Raw genomic sequence first — 18,480 nt, 5'->3', positions numbered from 1 at the left:
AACTTTCCAAACGAATATGTTTTTCTCGTTTTCTTTCTTACAATATTACAGTTAACTGGAGTAGCAAATTTTAATGGTCAAAACAAATATAATACCTAACTTATTACTAATCTCCACCTAATGTCGTAAGTCAACAGATAATTTAATTCAAAACTCCATGTCAAGATGTATTTTCAGCATTGAGGCGAGTATAAAATAATTTTCTGTTGAATGACATACAGCTCGTCCAAGTCAAGTCTGCGAGTGGGGATATCGGGATGGAATGTAGAGGCAAAACACAGTTGCCACATAGGTCACTTGACGCTCAGATTTCAACGTGTGCACATCGTTTAAAATACACTACGGAGCGCACGCATTTGTTGTCCTTTTCTTCAGACAAAGGCAACAGTTACGCTGCCTCCCCCCTCATGCATCTTTCTCTGCTACGCCCACGCTTGCCAATCAGAACGCCAAACCTCACTATCAAACAGAAGTAGAAGTACAGTCTATTTCAAAGCGTCTTAAATTGTTACCGCTCTATGAACTGAAGCGCAAAAGGAAAAGTTTGCTGTCATATGAGACTGCACTGATCTCCTCTCGTTACCGCCTCATTTCCCTACAGAACTGTCTTCAACTTCCCCTCTCGGCTCGCAGACTTAACTTGGTCGAGCTGTAGATATATCCTTACCTGCATATTGGAGGCACGAACAGCTGTACTGTTGAGTTTCTAGCCTGTCTTGGAGGAAAGAAATCTCCGGCAGAGCCCCCAACCTGAGCGCATTCAGCCTCAAAAGCGTCGTAATTTGTCTTGTAATTCAAACTGCGGACGATGCCGATCTTGGAAGGATCTTCAGCCCCCGTTTCCATGTTTATGATGCCGTCCAGAGAGGGGGAGTTGTTTCTCCCATACAATATCCCGACCCTGTCGTAAGGGAGGTCCACGGGCAAAAAAGAGGAGAATGTAGTCAGCATACTCAGAAATGGCTCCAAGTGCCCGTCAAATATCAACTGGCCTGCTGTTTCCGTTGTCAGCACAGCGCTCCCGGATGCTCGCAGCAGCGAGGAGAGCGTTATCGCTGAGAGCGCACCCCAGTCTCTCGTTATGTAACTGACTGACTGCAACAAGAAGTTCGAACACCGATGAAGACAAGGAATTCACATTCTTTTGCTCCTTTATTGTTATTCATTATTCACACTTCGATTCAGAAATGTGTCTGTACCAATCTCTCTTGAGGTAACATTCAATTTATTTCAATTTTTGAATGTTTTTTTTTCTACCAGTGAAATGAAAGTAGAAGAATAATTTTATTATTTTCGTAAAAATGTTGTTTGGCTTAAGCCACATCAAATTAACGCGTATCTGTACCTATCCGATGTTGAGCGGTTTATCAGTGAATGCAAGACAAATTTGACCGTCTTGTATTTCCACGTGCTCTACTATATAGTGCGACAGAAAAAAGTTAAGTGAACAACACCAAAACAGTGCAGAATGTGAACTAAGTGAACAATTCCAAGCATGCAAACATTTCTTACGCGGAGTAGCTCACCGCGTGAGACAAATAGAGCTCTCTCTCTATAGGAGGAGGCCTTTGCCCTCAACGGAACATTTTTAGGCTAGTCATTTCATCATTTCATACTTGTGTAACAAAACTTTGGGTAAGCTGGGTTGAAGGCATAGTGATCTAGGCCGTGTTTTACGTCGCTAAAAGGTAAACGAAACGCGGAAACGCTCCTGTCCCTTCTTCGAAAATGTTTGGAAAAGCTCAGCTTACCCTGCCTACCCTGACGCACCACACCTACGGTGAACCAAGGGTAACTAATATAATATCAAATTTCATTCTGTAGTTAAGATGGGAATGGCCACCAAGATCGTCAGACCTCATACCAGAGAAGAAATTCTGTGATGAACTTTTTTGCTGCTGCAGGCCATGAGTATAACGTTCGCGCCATTATTTCAATTAGGCCTAATCAATCTTTGGTGCACCAGAGTAGGAATATGACATGAAGGGTCATCTTCTGTGGAACACCTCATGTATGGCGACTCCTAACAACTGGTTCAAAAGTTTAATTCTGAACGTGTCCTCCAGTATTGAATTCAGATGTTTTATCCGGGGGGGGGGGAGTTATACTACACCGGAAGGGGAGGATGAGACAAAAAAAAACAGGGTAGGGCTAGGATTTTGATGAAATTGCATCTTTTTTCTAGTAAGTCAGAAACATAGCTGCTAGTATTTATATGTTATGTGATAAACTAAGTGTTTTAAGACATATTTGTTAGGGCATTTTTTGCATTTTTTTTGCCTGTTTCAACTCATAAGAGCATTTTTTTGTTTTATTCGGTCATTTTTTAGGCATTTTCATTTAATATTAGCCATAAACCCCATTATTAATGTAAAATTATGTTTATTACCTTTGATATTTTCTCTACATATTTTGTCCATTAATACCCATTATTTTTTATGATATTTTAATAGTTTTTCTACACAAATATTGCCATTTTAACGTAGTACACCCCATGTAATGGATCAGTTCAACCACCCCTTCATTCTCTATACCTGCTAGTTCCGGATAAGAATGGCCTTGTGGTGGACTACATGGAAACTATATCAGGTACAATAATTAATTAAAGTATACTACTTATAAAAATTATGTAAAATTAAATAAACTTAAATGTTGGTACTAGAATTTAATTTAATTACTAGTCTAAATATTAAGTAGTATAAAACCTCTTTTCCTACTAAGCCATGTAAGATCAATTTTAGGCATTTAAGGGCATTTTTGAAAGATTTTTAGGTCTTAAATGCATTGTTTTAGGACATTTTTTCATGAATTATAGATCATCAAAGTCCTAGCCCTAGTTATTACCTAACAACACAGACAGTCTACGTAAAATGAAAAAGAAAAATTAGTTCCATTGAAGAAATAAAGCCTTCATTCATTTATATTTTGTTTCGAGTGTTACTGAATGTTAATATAGGCATTAACTTAGAAATGTGAACATTTGTATGTGGGTTTAAAACATGGTGAATATGAACTATCCGTCTATGTAAAATTGTCACACAAACCAGGTCTTAAGTGTCCTTTTTATATAAACGTCCTAAATTTAGTAGAAGTAGTAATTGAAAGGTATATTTCCAAACTAAAATATTTTCAGTTTAATTTTTTTTAGTTTAGCATAGCAATACATTGAGAGTGCCTCCCTTGAAAGTACTAAACAGAAATTATTTCCAAAATGACGTTAATCTCGGTTTTAAAAGCTCACCTCATTTCATAAACTTCGCACTCGTAACAAAAAGAAAACCTTTACGAACTTGTATCATAAATGACTCTTCTTTGCAGTCATACATTTTCTTCTGTGGCTATGATGACGACTGTTACTGCGAATATGATTTCGATTGTGACTATTATAAGGAAAACCATCGCAATTATTAATTTGGCAATAACAAGTATAAGGACGATAGATTTTTGATGAGTAAGAGATGAATTTAGTAATGATAACGATGGTTGAAATATATAAACTTACTTCTTTTATGAGACGTGCAAGAAACTAACCAGAGGAAAAATATTGAGAGTCGTCACGTTGTCTTCCCAAGTTCCATTGGAGTTCCCAACGTCGAAGAACCAACGTCTTAGCTGCTGGTACGTGACAGTGTGATTGCTGTTCCAAGTAATGTTAACTTTTTCATGTAATTCTCTGCAATGAAATATTGAAGAAATCATACAATACAATGAGATTAATATGGGACGTCTTACAAAAATAGTTCTGCGAAATATGTGTATAAAAAAGAAGACATGGAAAGAACTAACTTAAAATACACAGACAATATAAATAAGGAAAGTAAGGTATATATTTTAGATAAAATCATATGGGATGTCCACAGGTTAAGTTGATCTGAAACAGAAGAAACTGGGCGAACTGTGTTCGCGGTAAAGTCAAGGTCATGAGAAATGATGCCTGAAAACCGGGTTAAATGCAAACCGTATGATCATGTCTCTTTCTTAAGGTACCACTAATACAGAGTTTTCACAGGTTAGGTTGATCTGAAACAGAAGAAACTCGACGAATTGTGTTCGCGGTAAAGTCAAGGTCATGAGAAATGATGGCTGAAAACCGGTGTTAAATGTAAACCGTATGATCATGCCTCTTTCTTAAGGTACCACTAATACAGAGTTTTCACAGGTTAGGTTGATCTGAAACAGAAGAAATTCGACAAACTGTGTTCGCGGTAAAGTCAAGGTCATGAGACATGATGGCTGATAACCGGTGTTAAATGCAAACCGTATGACTGTGCCTCTTTCTTAAGGTACCACTAATACAGAGTTTTCACAGGTTAGGTTGATCTGAAACAGAAGAAACTGGACGAACTGTGTTCGCGATAAAGTCAAGGTCATGGGACATGATGGCTGATAACCGGTGTCAAATGCAAACCGTATCATTGTGCCTCGTTCTTAAGGTACCACTAATACAGTGTGTTCACAGGTTAGGTTGATCTGAAACAGAAGAAATTCGACGAACTGTGTTCGCGGTAAAGTCAAGGTCATGAGACATGATGGCTGATAACCGGTGTTAAATGCAAACCGTATGACTGTGCCTCTTTCTTAAGGTACCACTAATATAGAGTGTTTACAGGTTAGGTTGATCTGAAACAGAAGAAACTGGACGAACTGTGTTCGCGGTAAAGTCAAGGTCATGAGACATGATGCTGATAACCGGTGTTAAATGCAAACCGTATGATCATGCCTCTTTCTTAAGGTACCACTAATACAGAGTGTTCACATGTTAGGATGATCTGAAACAGAAGAAATTCGACAAACTGTGTTCGCGGTAAAGTCAAGGTCATGAGACATGATGCTGATAACCGGTGTTAAATGCAAACCGTATGATCATGCCTCTTTTTGAAGGTGCCACTAATACAGAGTGTTCACAGGTTAGGTTGATCTGAAACAGAAGAAACTGGACGAACTGTGTTCGCGATAAAGTCAAGGTCATGAGACATGATGGCTGATAACAGGTGTTAAATGCAAACCGTATCATTGTGCCTCGTTCTTAAGGTACCACTAATACAGAGTGTTCACAGGTTAGGTTGATCTGAAACAGAAGAAACTCGACGAACTGTGTTCCCGTCATAGTCAAAGTCGACCGTCGTGAGACATGATGGCTGATAACCGGTGTTAATACATACCATATCATTGTACATATTTTTTATGGTGCCATTAATACAGAATGTTTTGTAAGTAAAATACAGTATTCAATCCATTTTTTGTTAATTTGAATTTTCATACAGGATAATGCGACTCTTCATACATCTGAACTTTCTATGCGTGCATTATGCACAATGTCTGACGACAGATTATCATCAAGGATTTGTTGCTTCCTTGATTCTCGGACTTAAATTTCAGTAACTTTAATAACTATAATTAATTGAATCGTCGGTTTCCAGACGGATGGGTTGGCATTTCATGGCCTTAAGAAGTCCACATCTGACCCTAATAGATTTCTTTCTCTGGAATTATGTGGAAAATAAGGTTTACAATGAAAACATGCTGAATCTTGTAATCCTAAAAAAATAGTACAACTGTAAGTGTTCTTGCCAAAGTGTGGACTGAAATAATTGAATATCATTACGACGTGTGTCCTGTATTAATGGGGCACATATTGATACTTACTAATATTGTTCGGAATCTTTTTGAGTTAATGAATTAAACCTAAGTTACATAAAACACTTTCAAGCAACTATACGCAATAAATATTTCACAATAACTTCATGGAACCCGATCATTAATTTATTCCCGCACTTTCGGAGACCCCGAGAAAATAGGGCATTGCAGAGGAAAATGCAAACAACGTGTAGAAAGAGTGAGAAATGAAAGACTAAAAGAAAAGATGCAATTAACTGTAAAAAAGATGGAGGAAGTACAGGAACATCATTTTATTTTTACTTCAATTTTTATTGTACCTGAGTTTTTAAATGTACTTCACTCCCACCCCTCTACTAGCAAACTTCCAACCGTTCTCCACACAGAACCGAGGCCGCGTATGCAGTACTGAGTTAGTGAGTATAGTACGTTCCAGAAATATGTTCGCGTTTTCTACTGACAAAAGAGCTTTCAATATTGAATCATATTTCCGCAAAGGTACTGTCGTCCGTTTGCCTACGTCGCATCCCGGTTTCCTCCACCTGCTTCAGTTCGCCCCTCTGTAAAGTCTAGTAGCTGGGCTGTCTTAGCTCCTCTCTGAAAACATTAATTTCTGTTAGGAATTGGACGTCTACGTAATATTATACAACTGTTTAAAATAACTTGAATAGAAGGGCCTCGTTAAGTAATTAACTGTCACTTAATTTCCCCTCCCCCTTTCTACGACCCTGCGACAAAACCACTTGAACGGACAGTAGATAGCATTTCTGAGCAATTTTATCTTTTCGGATCGGGCAGAAGTGAAGATTGAATTTACAATACGTAAGGTTATAGAGTAGGTATAGAATTATTTCAACATGAGTTACTAGTACGAAGGACGAAACTGGTAATTGTAATTAGGTACAATAGTCTATAGTGCGATAATATGCACAAAAGAACTGAAACCTGTATCGAAATGAACGGCCACCATTTTCAAAAATGTGTTTAAATATCCATATTATGATTATTTTTCAATTTAACTTAATTCTCTATATTGTACGCTAATGTGCTGTACATAGTATAATATACAGTGCATAATGAATACGTCCGAATGGATAGCTCAATTCGTGAGTAAAAACCCTAAGTGTTAATACGGTACTGTAATTTGATTAAACAAAAACCTAATGAAAATTATCAAACAAAATTGCGATATTTCCTACTTTACATAAATGGATGAATTACCTTTCTTTCCTCCTATACCTAGTAAAGTGATTTGTATTTTACCCCAGTATCATCGAACTCCAGTCTTGAAAGGGGGAGCAAGCGGTGTTTCCGGTTCTAGACCTTTAATCCAAAGATATAGCCAGGTTAATATTAAAAATGTCCCTGTATATGTAGACTACGCCGTGCGCAGGTGGAAAGACGAAGTCGGAACAGTGTAAACAAGAATTAATTTCTACAAATAAAATGCTTTCCACTTATAGGTTATATCATTTATCACGTTCGATGTAAAAATATTGAAAACAATTTTAGAACCTTTCCGAGTAAATCGTCATAATATAGACCCATTACGTTTCTGGTAAACCGATAGCATTTCTTGTGTATTAGTTTCCGTTGAATCGACTTCTGGTAAATGTACAGTAGACTACAAGAACAATATCCTTTAACAGTAGAGTAGAAATCGCTGTATGCAAACAGACGGCTAAATGACATGCCGAGGACCAATCTTCTATTATCAATACTAAAAACTTGTATTTTCATAAAACATGTTTTCATAGCATCACAATACTTCGTATAATGAGAAAGTAAGAGAGGAAAGTATGGATTAACAATCATGAAAGAATAATAATTTAATAGTTTGAAGTAATAAAAAGACATAAAGCTAAAAGAACACAATTATTACAACTAAAATTAATAAGGAAATAAGGCTGTACCTAACACCAGTAGAAAGGGATTATTATAAAAATAGGTGCCAAAATGAAAATTATGTTTTTTTCTTAAATATAGATCTATCGTTTTTACAGACTTACTCGAAATGATAAGGTCCGAGCTGAACGAACTCTGGCGTGAAGTCCTTCTCAATCTCTGAATCACAATTTGTGCAGTTGAACAGATAAAAATCAAATTCCATTGGAAAAGGAGTCTTCTTCCATAACTCGAGGAGTATTGAACTAGGTGACAATGACACCACCTGCAAAATAAATGGATCAAACCCTATTACTTATGTCACAAGTTCAATCTAGACTTATCAACACTTTTGTATTGATTTGTATGTCCTCTTCTATTAAACTGAAAGTCAGAATTTATAAAAACAGTTACATTACCGGTTGTTGTATATGGTTGTAAGGCTTTGACTCTCACTTTATGAGTTGTTCTGTATGGCTGTAAGACTTTGACTCTCACTTTATGAGTTGTTCTGTATGGTTGTAAGACTTTGACTCTCACTTTATGAGTTGTTCTGTATGGTTGTAAGATTTTGACTCTCACTTTATGAGTTCTGAATGGTTGTAAGACTTTGACTCTCACTTTATGAGTTGTTCTGTATGTTTGTAAGACTTTGACTCTCACTTTATGAGTTGTTCTGTATGGCTGTAAGACTTTGACTCTCACTTTATGAGTTGTTCTGTATGGTTGTAAGACTTTGACTCTCACTTTATGAGAGAAACAGAGGTTGTGTTCGAGAATAAGGAGCTTAGGAAAATATTTGGGGCTGAGAGGGATGAAGTTACACGAGAATGGAGAAAATTACACAACGAAGAACTGTGTTTCATTGCATTCTTCACCTAACATAATTATAAATATTAAATCTAGACCTTTGAGATGGGCAGCGCATGTAGCACGTAAAGGTCAATCCAGTAATGCGTATAGTGTGTTAGTTGGAAGATCTGAGTGAAAAAGACCTTTGGGAAGGCCGAGTTGTAGATGGGAGAATAATATTAAAATGGATTTGAGGGAGGTGGGATATGATGTTAGGGATTGGATTAATCTTGCTCAGGATAGGGACCTATGCACAGTGGGCCGGATTGCAAATCTAGCGGGAAAGAATTATAGATATAATATTTTCGAATCTAAAGTGCATCAAACCTACTATAAGTGAATGTTATGTGATTCTGAACTTATATTGGGGTAAATATTGCATTGCAAGATAGTTTTACAACTCTGTGGATTGAATCACTAAGTTTAAGCATTACAAACAATAGGGCCCGGTTTCTTCAACCTTTGTTAAATTATAACAGTGTGTTATTCCATTTTAACTGTAAACTTAACAGTTGAAGCATTTTTTCAACTACTGTTAGTACTAACAGGCTGTTAAAACCTATGTTAATTTAACTGCCCAATTTCATGCAGTTAAATCATTTAACTCTCTGTTAACATAGAAGTATCCAATATGGCTGGTGCGTGAGATGCTGAACTTATATATCTGCATTATTTAGAAAATGATATCCATGAATGCATAAACAGAGCGGATGATTTCTGTGATTTGACAGACCAGAAGTTCATACAAAGGAATAGGCTATGTTCTGTCAAGCCTCACTTTTCGCTTTCAACTTAGATACATTTGTTTGTTTATTCTCATTAATTGGTTTATACTGGGAAATAATTTCCAGCAGAAGGTTTCTTTCGAAAGAAGAGAAATTAGTCCCAAGATTTCTTTTTGTTCCAGTGTTTGCCATTTCATAATAGCAATACCAATACGCCGCTCCACGCTATTGTGATACAGACGAGGAAAGAAGCAGAAATCAAACCTGAGAGAATAGAAAGACTTCTATTCTCTCTGAATCAAACAACGGAAACAAGCGAGAATCGCAATTGTCAGAGTTCAGAAAACAGAAGTGAGCCTATACTTGGTTATAGGTTATGGTTAAACTCTAGAATCTCTGTTCCTAACAGAGAGTTAACAAACAGAATGTTAAAATGTGAAATGTAAAGTCGAAGAAACGCAATATTTTTAACAGCAATTCTTACTCTTAACTTACAGTTAATTAACGCTATGTTAGGTGCATTATAACAAAGGTTGAAGAAACCGGGCCTAGATCTAGTAGAAAAATGATTATTCTTTGCTGTCATTGCCTCAACGATGTTTTCTTCAAGTTTCTAGTCCTTCTTCTCATTTTGATCATTATCTATCTCTCCTCCTCCTCCTTCTTCTTTTTCTTATTTTGGGTGTCCTTTATTTAGTATTTCTGTTTCATGTTCATTCAAGAGATTTTTCACCTCTTGAGGTAGAGATTCTTGCTTATTGTTGAGAAAGGCAGCAACGATATTTTATATTTTATCTATTTTAATTTTTAACAGTGTTAACCAACATATATAACAAATATTGTAACATGAGTTCTATGTACACATATACCAAGTCACGTAAAATTTTAGCAAATTAGGAAATCAAATGCAAATTAATTAAATCAACATATTCCCTATAAATATATACACTATTACTACATATAACTCATGACTTCGTCTTTTAATGTTATACAATATACAGATCAATATTTCATTACAAGTGAATACATTCTACAATGTACTTATGTTAGATATTGTTAAACAATTATATATCTAATGATGCCGTATAGGCGAAAAAATTTATACTTTTCTTTTAGTAACATGTTGTAGCAAATGTTAATTTACAGTAAGAATGATGCCATATTTTTTATTGGGTTATTTTACGACGCTGTTTTAACATCTAGGTTTTTTAGCGTCTGAATGAAATGAAGGTGATAATGCCGGTGAAATGAGTCCGGGGTCCAGCACCGAAAGTTACCCAGCATTTGCTCATATTGGGTTGAGGGAAAACCCCGGAAAAAACCTCAACCAGGTAACTTGCCCCGACCGGGATTCTAACCCGGGCCACCTGGTTTCACCGCCAGACGCGCTGACCGTTACTCCACAGGTGTGGACATGATGCCATATGATTCAAAATTTTAAATAAATATATTTCATATAGATGTTTATTCAGATTATAAACATAGAACTGGTCGATTTTGTGAGGTCGGTAAATTGAGTTTTTTCCTGCTAGATTGAGCATCTGGCCCTCTGTGCGATGGCGAGCCAATGTGAGGGCGGCAGTGAACCTTCGGGTTTTGTAAGTAGGTCTCCTTCTACTTCGCAGTTACAGTTTTTACTTTTCGAACACATAAGGTAGGGTTTCAACGGTATAAGGTTAACACAACATCAGATGTCCACACAACTAGGGAACATTCCATGTCATCAGGTTAAACCTCTTTAGAAAGTTAGTAAACAGGGTTAAAGTGATCGATAAATCTTAGTTGTCAGTATAAACTGCTAAACAAAAATAACTGAATCGGTCATTTGTAAAACCACATGAGTCCACATTTTTACGAAGAAGAGTTACCGGCACCATAGGAAGGACTATGTGTAGACGCATCATTTCCAGTCAAAACAACACGAGTCCGATCATTACTAAGCAATCTATAAAATCTTAAAATATTGACTTCTTTCAAAAGCACATCAGTCCCGGACTCATGTGGCTTTAACGCTTAATGTCATGATCCTTCCATGACGCATTTGCTGTCATGCACTTCTTTGTCAAGGTGTTGGACAGTGAGTGTAGTTCCAAGAGTTCTGTAGAAGAAAAAAATACGCAAAAAGGTATCTTTAACAGATATGTTTATAAAAGATAGAGGATAAAGCATTGCAAAGAGCTATGTACTATTCACTTAGGAATCTAGCTGAAAGGGAACAAGGAGATCCATGCATGTAAGTAAAATATTGTTAATTTTGTATTATCGGTATGAATTTTTGGTGGGAATATGTTATATTGTCACAATGATCTCGTTGTTAGCCCAATCAACGAGAAGCATTAAGAAGTGAAATTAAGTAGGGTCATGATCAAAAACATGGCATAAATATTAATATTGACATTTTGATGTTTTTAGGTGCAAGGTTCTATGAAAGTACCTGCACCAGACAGAATATACATTTTTAATAAAACTGCGTCATTTGAAAGCAAAAATGAACAAGATGTGTACCTTCAAGAACTTCAGCATCAGTAATGCAGAAGATTTTAAAAACATAAATGGGTTTGTAAAAATAGGTAAGAAAATGTAAAGGTACCCATTGATGCTGTACTGCGCGGTAGAGCTCTCATGGCATAAGTTATAGGTGATGTTCTCAGCACCATACTCCGGTTGCCTGCCCTTCAAGCCAGGTTTATTCAACGCGGGCATTTCTAGCCTTCAAATGAGTTGCATGTAGAATATCTTTTAAGTGTGTACTTTCATGTGGTTCTGAGATTCTACATCACTGTTGCACCTCGTTTAAAGGCTACAAATGCCCGCACTGAGCATGCCTGCTTTAAACCGTGTCATTTATTTCACATTGATATGTACTGTACACTAAATGCATAGTGAAATATAACAAAATATAGCCTACAGATTCTGCTACAACGAAGCACCTTTTTGTAACTGATAGGAGTATAATACATTTACTTACCTTTCTAACAACATAGTTGAATAATGTGTCTGAGCATAGAGCGAGGATGACGCCTAAGATTATCATAGCTATACCCGAAACCTTCAGGAAAATTCTATGTTCCATCGGGCGGTGGTTACGCACTCAAAAACCCTGCAAAAGAAAATGAAATTGAAATGAATCCTTTCTATTCTACTTGACGGTGTACTTATAAATAACGAAACAAAAATTTCAACATGCAGTTTTGTTTCAGTATATGTTTGTCCACTACATATGACCCGAAGTCACCTGAATATTTGAAGCACCGACTTTTTCGTACAATTTTCCCTGTACCACCGAACATGAATTATGAAGTGAAAATATGAGTATTAGCAGAAGAAAATAAAATAATGAAATTGATTTCTAGAGAAAATCATCAGTGGGATCGACAATATTGTGTGTGAATGTACACCTATGAAACAGATAAACTTTAAGTATCTAGATTGTGAATTAAGTACGAACACTACTCTGCTGACTCGTGCCTTACCCAAAACATAATAAATCATACAGTGCATGCCTGTTAGTTATGCAGCGTTGTCACATTATGACTCTGAATTAGCCCAGCCGCTGGGCCGAAGCAAGTACGATGTTTTTTTTTTTTTTTAACACAGAAGTTAGTAGTTATCGCTTTCGGTAAGATAAGCTGATCTCTCTACTCGGACTGAGGCCGTCTATGTTTGGCAACGCTGTTATAAAGCAATTCTGTTATCGGACGCGGCCAACTGCATAACATAAACATCAAGAGCATGTTGGTGTGACTTCTTTGACTTCTTGCCTTTGAGCTGGGGTCGTCTAAGTTTGGCAGGTACGATATTGTATGTCACTGTATGACGATTTTACGGAACAACACCAAGCAGCAATAATAAAAGCGGTACGAAACCAATTTTACTCTCGCAGTGCCATTCCACCCCATTGGTCATGACGTCATTTATACTCTGTGCATTTCAAAGTTTGTTTGGTGACTCGGTGGCCTTAGCTCTGGATAATAAAATTAACAAAATTTAATAACCAGAACCACAATCAGAGGTTGTTCAGGGTAGAAGGAACTGTATTGCATTACCAACTGCATTCTCGCGACAAGGCGCCAAGGTCGAATGCAAAAAGCAGTCTACCTTGGCTGCTAAAAGTCGCTCGTGTGTAAGGACCTTAATAATTAAGTAGGTCCTCGTTATTACTGTATAAGTGGCTGTTAGTAGTACATTATTTGAAATATCAGTTATTTCTAACTGCAGTTCTCAAGGCAATTTTTTTATTTTATGCAATGTGGACGAAATAAAGAGCCTTAATTTGAATTGATTCACTTTCACTTAGCGTCTCTGATAAAGCTTTTCTTGTTCTCCACATATTAAGTACGGTATATTTCCCTCTTGTGCCATACATAGAACATGATGCGCCCATTTGGACTGAAACTCAGTGCGCGCTGTCTTACGTATCTCCTTGGTAAATGCTAAATGTACACCAATTTCTTATAACTAGGGACCGTACCTTGTTCCAGAAGGCTACAAGATTAAGTATTACTGTAATTTTTAAGTGGACGACGCACGTGCAAGCGAAGAACTTGACTGACGACTCACGTGATTCTTCTTTGGTAAAGTGGGGCAGAACAAAACATGGACCACTCTAACAATTACACTAAAAATTACAGTGTACAGTAGAATACGCTGCTTTTACTATGTACACTATAATAAAGACTGTAGACCAACACTGGTCAAACATTATTTACACTAATAAGCTTATGTACAGTGTTGTGTAGGTATTGTAATGCAAGGTATTTTATTTCATAATACTAGGCCTATGGTCTATTTATTTTGTAACTTGTGCACAATAATGTAAATAATGTTTGACCAATGTAAGCCTTCATTATTTATGATAGTGTAAATAGTGAAAATAACGTATTTTAGTGTAGGCCTACATATAGTAGTGTAAAGGGTTGTCAGAGCTACTTTCAAAAACCAATTGTGAGAAAGAATGCTTTTCGTCTCTAGAGTAGGCCTACGATCTTTCTTCAGATATTACAGTACTTTTGTAGAATATTTTTTTTATTATATCAATTTTCGTTCATTATGTCAATCATTCCTTGGACCCAAATTGTCTTATTTAACACTAAATTGTTTAACTTTTAGAAGTACATGTAACTATACACATCTATATTTTCCTGTTATTATTAGGCCTATTATTATTATTATTATTACTATTATTATTATTATTATTATTATTATTATTATTATTATTACATTTTTCTGTACTGATTTTATTTATATTTCCTATGGCGCGTCCTCAGGTTGCGGATCGAGGAGACGGCCTCCAGATATGGAGGGTAGCTGTGAATATATTGAATAAGCAGTCGCGGACAGCAGATGAGGGGTGGTCCTCCAGCTTGGGGGTTGGGCGAAGGGCTAACAACTCATCACCGTAAAAAACAGCTTGTTACGAAACCAAATAAGCCTCCGAATGGGACTGATTCCCAGGCACGATAACAGCAAAGGAACATAGGTTAAAGGTGTTTGAGAATACGGTGCTTAGGAAAATATTTGGTGCTAAGAGGGATGAAGTTACAGGAGAATGGAGAAAGTTACACAACACAGAACTGCGCGCATTGTATTCTTCACCTGACATAATTAGGAACATTAAAACCAGACGTTTGAGATGGGCAGGGCATGTAGCACGTGTGGGCGAATCCAGAAATGCATATAGAGTGTTAGTTGGGAGGCCGGAGGGAAAAAGACCTTTGGAGAGGCCAAGACGTAGATGGGAAGATAATATTAAAATGGATTTGAGGGAGGTGGGATATGATGATAGAGACTGAATTGATCTTGCTCAGGATAGGGACCTATGGCGGGCTTATGTGAGGGCGGCAATGAACCTCCGGGTTCCTTAAAAACCAGTAAGTAAGCAAGCAAGTAAGTAAGTATATATTTTTATACTGGTTGAGTGGAAGAGTAGGCCTTATGCCTTATCTCTACCAGTACCAGTAAAATAAACGAAATAAATAATTCAACATACGATTCAAATTGCCGGAAAGGTCACTGCAGTATCAATCTTTATCAGTAGAATGAAGTCTTAGAGGCCCAGTTCTGAATCGTGCATACAACGTCAACTGCATCACAAACAAGATGCAAGTAGTCCCTGACAGTCCCTGTGCTACGCGCCAAATAATGTCACACCTATTTTGTATACATAGTGTAAGGGATATAAGTGTCGTCCTTCTCACAGTCGTCGGGGACGGTTTACGAGAACAAAAAATGTCCACACAACAAAGGGTCAAAACTCGACAGTTTTCCCAGAAAAAAAATTGTTTTATTTGCGTTATGCTGCTTATATCGTTAGTAAAATTACGAAAACAATTACATCAGTAGGTATATCTAGCAAAGTGTTAATATTAGTTTAGATAAATATTTGTGTGTTCTATTACGTTTTCGTGAAGTTAAATAAAAATACATGCTTAAATTTGTTAATATTCTGGCTTGAGAGACGTGGTAACGTGTTCAGTAGGCAGTACTCTTTATAGACATACTGTAAGTTTGAGTTAGTTGAGTTGAAGCTCCCTGTCCATAGGTATACTGCCGAGCGGATGACAGTTCAGTACAGGGTATTCGATAAAGAACTTACAATGTCATTTACAGTTTAGGAATATCATATATTATTAATTTATGGAGAAAGTCGTCGTAATTCAAGTGAGACAAGAAGAATGTGCCGTCAACGTTTTCCTCAAAGAAGGTTACCTAATCGGCGAACTTTTGTAGCAGTTTCTCAACGATTTTTAGAAATTAGGAGTCTCTTACCCCGTTTCGAAAATCACAAATCAGAAATTTGTTAAAAAATGATACTGCTTTACGGAAACAGGAGAGATTAAAATTTTGCATTAGAAAAACGTTCGTGTGATTTTGTGCAGAAAACCATTATTGTTTATTTTTTAGACATACAATAAAAATGGAGCAATATTGTTACATAAAATGTAAATTTACCATGATGTTCTATTAATGAGACTGAAAGTTTGTATTTGCTACACGTTTTATGTAAACAACAATATTAACATGGTCCGCTGCTAAATTGGAACAGAGCATCTGTACCGGTATGTCTGTATCCGCTTGAGCTGTACTGTATACTTATAAATCCACTTCTCCCTATCCAGCAACGTTGCAAAACGTCTAATATTGTAAACTTTAATAATAATTAGTTAAATATTGCAATTAGAAAAAAATTATAAAGACATTTTTTCTTCTTTATGACATGAATAATCATCAGTTAAAATAATGGCACTTATACCCCTTACACCCTGTATAATACTTACTGTTTAGTATAGCCATTCAAAACGAACATACTGACGATCGGTGGAACTACATAGTGAAATGTATTATGTAACCATTATGTTGATGATAATTTAATTTATGGATCACAACTTGGTCATTTTAACATATTCATCTACTTTAATCTAACATAATAATTTAAACAATCCAATACATACAAACCAACTGATGTTGAATATGGCCACAAAGTCATTTAAATATGCGCTCCTGCGTATATGACTTGTATCGTCTCAAATGCAGGTAGTAAGGCTGTAAAAGCATTACGAGAGGGGTTCGGCCGGCGCCGTGGATCGTGTCCCGGCATAGCTCAGTTGAAAAGAGCGCTCAGTGCGAAGAGCTGAGAGGTCCTGGGTTCGATTCCCGGTGCCGGTACGAATTTTTCTCGTATTAAATAGTAATAATACATATTGGCTATTTCATAATAGCCGTGTAGTATTCAATGAGGTGGGCGAGACCTCATACAAAATGAATATGTGATGTATTAACAGTTAGCACTTGTCACGAACTGATGTTGAATATGGCCACAAAGTCATTTAAATATGCGCTCCTGCATATATTACTTGTATCGTCTCAAATGCAGGTAGTAAGGCCGTAAAAACATTACGAGAGGGGTTCGGCCGGCGCCGTGGATCGTGTCCCGGCATAGCTCAGTTGGAAAGAGCGCTCAGCGCGCAGAGCTGAGAGGTCCTGGGTTCGATTCCCGTTGCCGGTACGAATATTTCTCGTATTAAATAGTAATAAACCATAATAGTTGGTGACGATACATTTTGCATTTTAGTAAGATTTTTTAAATATGTTCTGGATGTCAATATTGATTATTCAAACAATCTTAACTTCCACTAACAATCCCAGAACATTATGACCGTGCCTGCCGACCCGAAGTTGCGTTCGGGCATGGTTTCGATTCCTGATTGGGCTGATTACCTGGTTGAGTGTTTTTCGAAGGTTTCCCTAACCTTAAGGCGAATGTCAGGTAATCTGTGGCGAATCCTCGGGCTCATCTCGCTATCACAAAACCAATCGATGCTAAATAACCGAGTAGTTGATACGGCGTCGTTAAATAACCAACTAAAAATCTTATCTTAAAGTTCACTGTACTGGTATTCCGACAAGTCTGCTGTAATATTTGATTAATTACAGAATAAACAAATTTCAACTATAGTACATTCCGATTTAATGGATAGGCCTACGATTCAACGTAAATTATGTAAGTAAAACAGTAATATTTATAGACGTTTGTAACATTTACGTCAAATATTCATAACTAGGGCTAAGAATTGTATGCAGTTACATTACGCTTCATGCCCCTCAGACTTTAGGTGCCAGTACGTAATTGCATTGGGGTGGAGGATTTCAATCTGTTTCGTTCAGCAGTGAACATTAGTTGATCGCTTACATTACGACCGAATACTGCTATTCGTAACAGGCTACATTCAACGTCCTGTAAAGAAGAATAATAGCAAGATGCCGAGGACGAAATTTGTGACTTAATTTCAAATGAGGAAATTTGTAATAATGATACAGATTTTGAGTTCAATAATGCTTGTGTAAAATATTTAAAATATTCCCCATTGTTTCTGCAGAAGTGGAACGAAGTTTCTCTAGATATAAGGCTGTGTTTTCTAGCAAAAGGGAATCATTCTCCTTCGAAAATTTGGAAATGTGGTTTGTTATTCCTGTAGTGCTCGGAAAAAGTGACACAAGTCAGTTTCCACAAACCTTTTTTGATAATTTATTGACAACTTACGGAACATCTGTTCGCTTGGAAAAAATACATAGCTATTCGTCCCATTACAATAATTCATACTGAAAAAAATAAAATCGACATAAACCAGTGTAAGTTGTCAATAAATTATCAAAAAAGGTTTGTGAAAACTGACTTATGTCACTTTTCCCAAGCACTGCAGATTCACTACAATAATAGGCTATGTGAAATGAAAAATTATGTAAAAAAACGTAATACACTATAATATTAACATAGTAAAATAATAAGGCTGATACTTGTCAATGTCATATTAGGTGTATTTTTTACAGACATAAAGTAGCATGTAGTCAATGATATTGTGACGAACCGAATAGTTGGAACACGAAATAGGAAAACATATTGCAG

General features: G+C 36.6%; 1 protein-coding gene across 2 annotated transcripts in view; it reads right to left on the bottom strand.

The window, feature by feature from the left end:
- Positions 1-18,480, bottom strand: part of LOC138709035 (protein peste-like) — a 40,797-nt gene that overhangs the window by 18,076 nt on the left and 4,241 nt on the right. For both annotated transcript variants that reach the window (XM_069839513.1, XM_069839514.1), the window contains exons 2-5: positions 12,046-12,177; positions 7,626-7,786; positions 3,532-3,673; positions 668-1,095 (exon numbers count right to left, since the gene is read on the bottom strand). In XM_069839513.1, coding sequence (XP_069695614.1) covers positions 668-1,095; positions 3,532-3,673; positions 7,626-7,786; positions 12,046-12,150 — 836 coding nt within the window. In that variant the 5' untranslated portion in view covers positions 12,151-12,177. The remainder of the gene's footprint in view (positions 1-667; positions 1,096-3,531; positions 3,674-7,625; positions 7,787-12,045; positions 12,178-18,480) is intronic.

Source organism: Periplaneta americana, chromosome 11, assembly GCF_040183065.1.
Source record: "Periplaneta americana isolate PAMFEO1 chromosome 11, P.americana_PAMFEO1_priV1, whole genome shotgun sequence".
Classification (NCBI taxonomy): domain Eukaryota; kingdom Metazoa; phylum Arthropoda; class Insecta; order Blattodea; family Blattidae; genus Periplaneta; species Periplaneta americana.
Note: the sequence above shows the minus strand (reverse complement) of the source record. Positions and strands in the feature narration are given on the sequence as shown.